At 51.6% G+C, this 1,520-nt stretch overlaps 1 protein-coding gene across 1 annotated transcript; it reads left to right on the top strand.

Moving 5' to 3' along the window:
* Positions 1-395: 395 nt before the first annotated feature.
* Positions 396-1,312, top strand: EV422DRAFT_315512 (putative alpha-dioxygenase). Its single transcript, XM_053066224.1, has 2 exons — positions 396-724; positions 810-1,312. The coding sequence occupies exons 1-2, from the start codon at positions 628-630 to the stop codon at positions 1,217-1,219; spliced, it is 507 nt and encodes a 168-aa protein (XP_052928182.1). The 5' UTR covers positions 396-627; the 3' UTR covers positions 1,220-1,312.
* Positions 1,313-1,520: the final 208 nt, after the last annotated feature.

Genomic DNA, 1,520 nt, shown 5'->3' with positions numbered 1-1,520 from the left:
ATATAACCTTCTTTCCCATGCAGCCCTTCTCACTGACGGAGGAATTCACCGCTGTCTACTGTCTGCATTCATTGACACCCGATACAATCGAGATTCGGGATGCGCAATCCAAGAAGTTGTCCGGTCGTGTGTACGATTTGCCGTCAATCACTCTCAAAGGAGGCCGCCGAATGATCGCCGAAAATAAGCTGGCCAATGTTGTTTACAAGTTTGGGACAGCTAATCCCGGTGCTCTTCCGCGCAACATCTACCCGGTGAGTGAACAAACAACGATGAAAATTGCAACTTTCCGATGTTGACAATCGTAATGGGCAATGCCCAGAAAGTGGGGTGCACGTGGAGCCACGTGACCCATTTGTGTTGCTGGCACGGCCGTAGTATCTAAAGGCCTTCAAGTTCGTTCTTTTCTTTCCTCCTCACTGGAAAAGCAACGCAGATAGCAATTCAATCAGCTACCCACCCTCCCTTGTTTGCGATGGATGTATGTATATGCGGTGTTGCTAATATATGCGTGCGCGGTTTTGCCCGCGAAGCCGTTCCGTCGGGAGCCACCTATTGGGGTGGTCACCAGGCGGAACGGCAAACCCCAGCCATGGATTGTAAATTTCCTTCCCTCAGGCGTGGTTGATGAATCTTACCAAGCCAAATGAACCCTATATCATCGATATGGCGACCACCGAAATCTACCGCGATCGCGAGCGTGGAATACCCCGATACTTGCAATGTAAGAAAGTAGCTTGAAAGCTAATAGCTCTTTCCGGCCCGGAACTAACGTCTCGAATCATCTTGATTTTTTGAAATACCCTCAGTCCATCGCGAGATCGGGCTCAAACCAGACTTCAAGACCTTCGCGGACATCAACCCGGACAAGAAGGTCCAAGCCCTCCTGCAGTCCGTTTACCGAGTTCCCGAAGACGTCGACCTCCTCGTCGGCACACTGGCAGAGGAGCCGAGACCAGACGGTTACGGGTTCGGTGACACGGCGTTCCACATCTTCATCCTCATGGCTTCCCGGCGATTGTTCACGGATCGTTTCTTGACTGACGACTACAAACCCGAGATATACACCGCGGAGGGTATCAAGTACATCGAGACACAGGGCAACTTCAAGGGGTTGATCTCACGGCACTTCCCAGAGCTGGCCTCTTCTGTGAACTCCGTCGACAACCCTTTCAAGCCGTGGAAGCTTAGTTCTTGGACGGAGACTTCCGCGGAGTAGTATAGCAGATTTCTTGACCTTTTGACCGATTTGCGGGTCGCATAGCACATTTCTAGTACCCTGGCTATAAACATATGACTGGCATTGTGAAACTGATTACCTAGCACTGTGTCCATCATATTGTGTTCCCTTTTTGAGATGTCTTCCCAGTGAGCGACGCGCGGATCTGCCGGCGAGAGTCGCGCAATGAGTTCTTCGCAGCTTTCGGCAGGGAATCAGCATTGGCCTACCACCCACCCAACCCCGCCTACTTCAACGTCAAGAGTCTTAGCGAGCCTCTCAAAGTGCTTGCACTCCCCCA

This window comes from Fimicolochytrium jonesii (genome assembly GCF_025526975.1).
Source record: "Fimicolochytrium jonesii strain JEL569 chromosome Unknown EV422scaffold_4, whole genome shotgun sequence".
NCBI lineage: Eukaryota > Fungi > Chytridiomycota > Chytridiomycetes > Spizellomycetales > Powellomycetaceae > Fimicolochytrium > Fimicolochytrium jonesii.
This window is presented reverse-complemented; position numbering and strand designations above follow the sequence as displayed.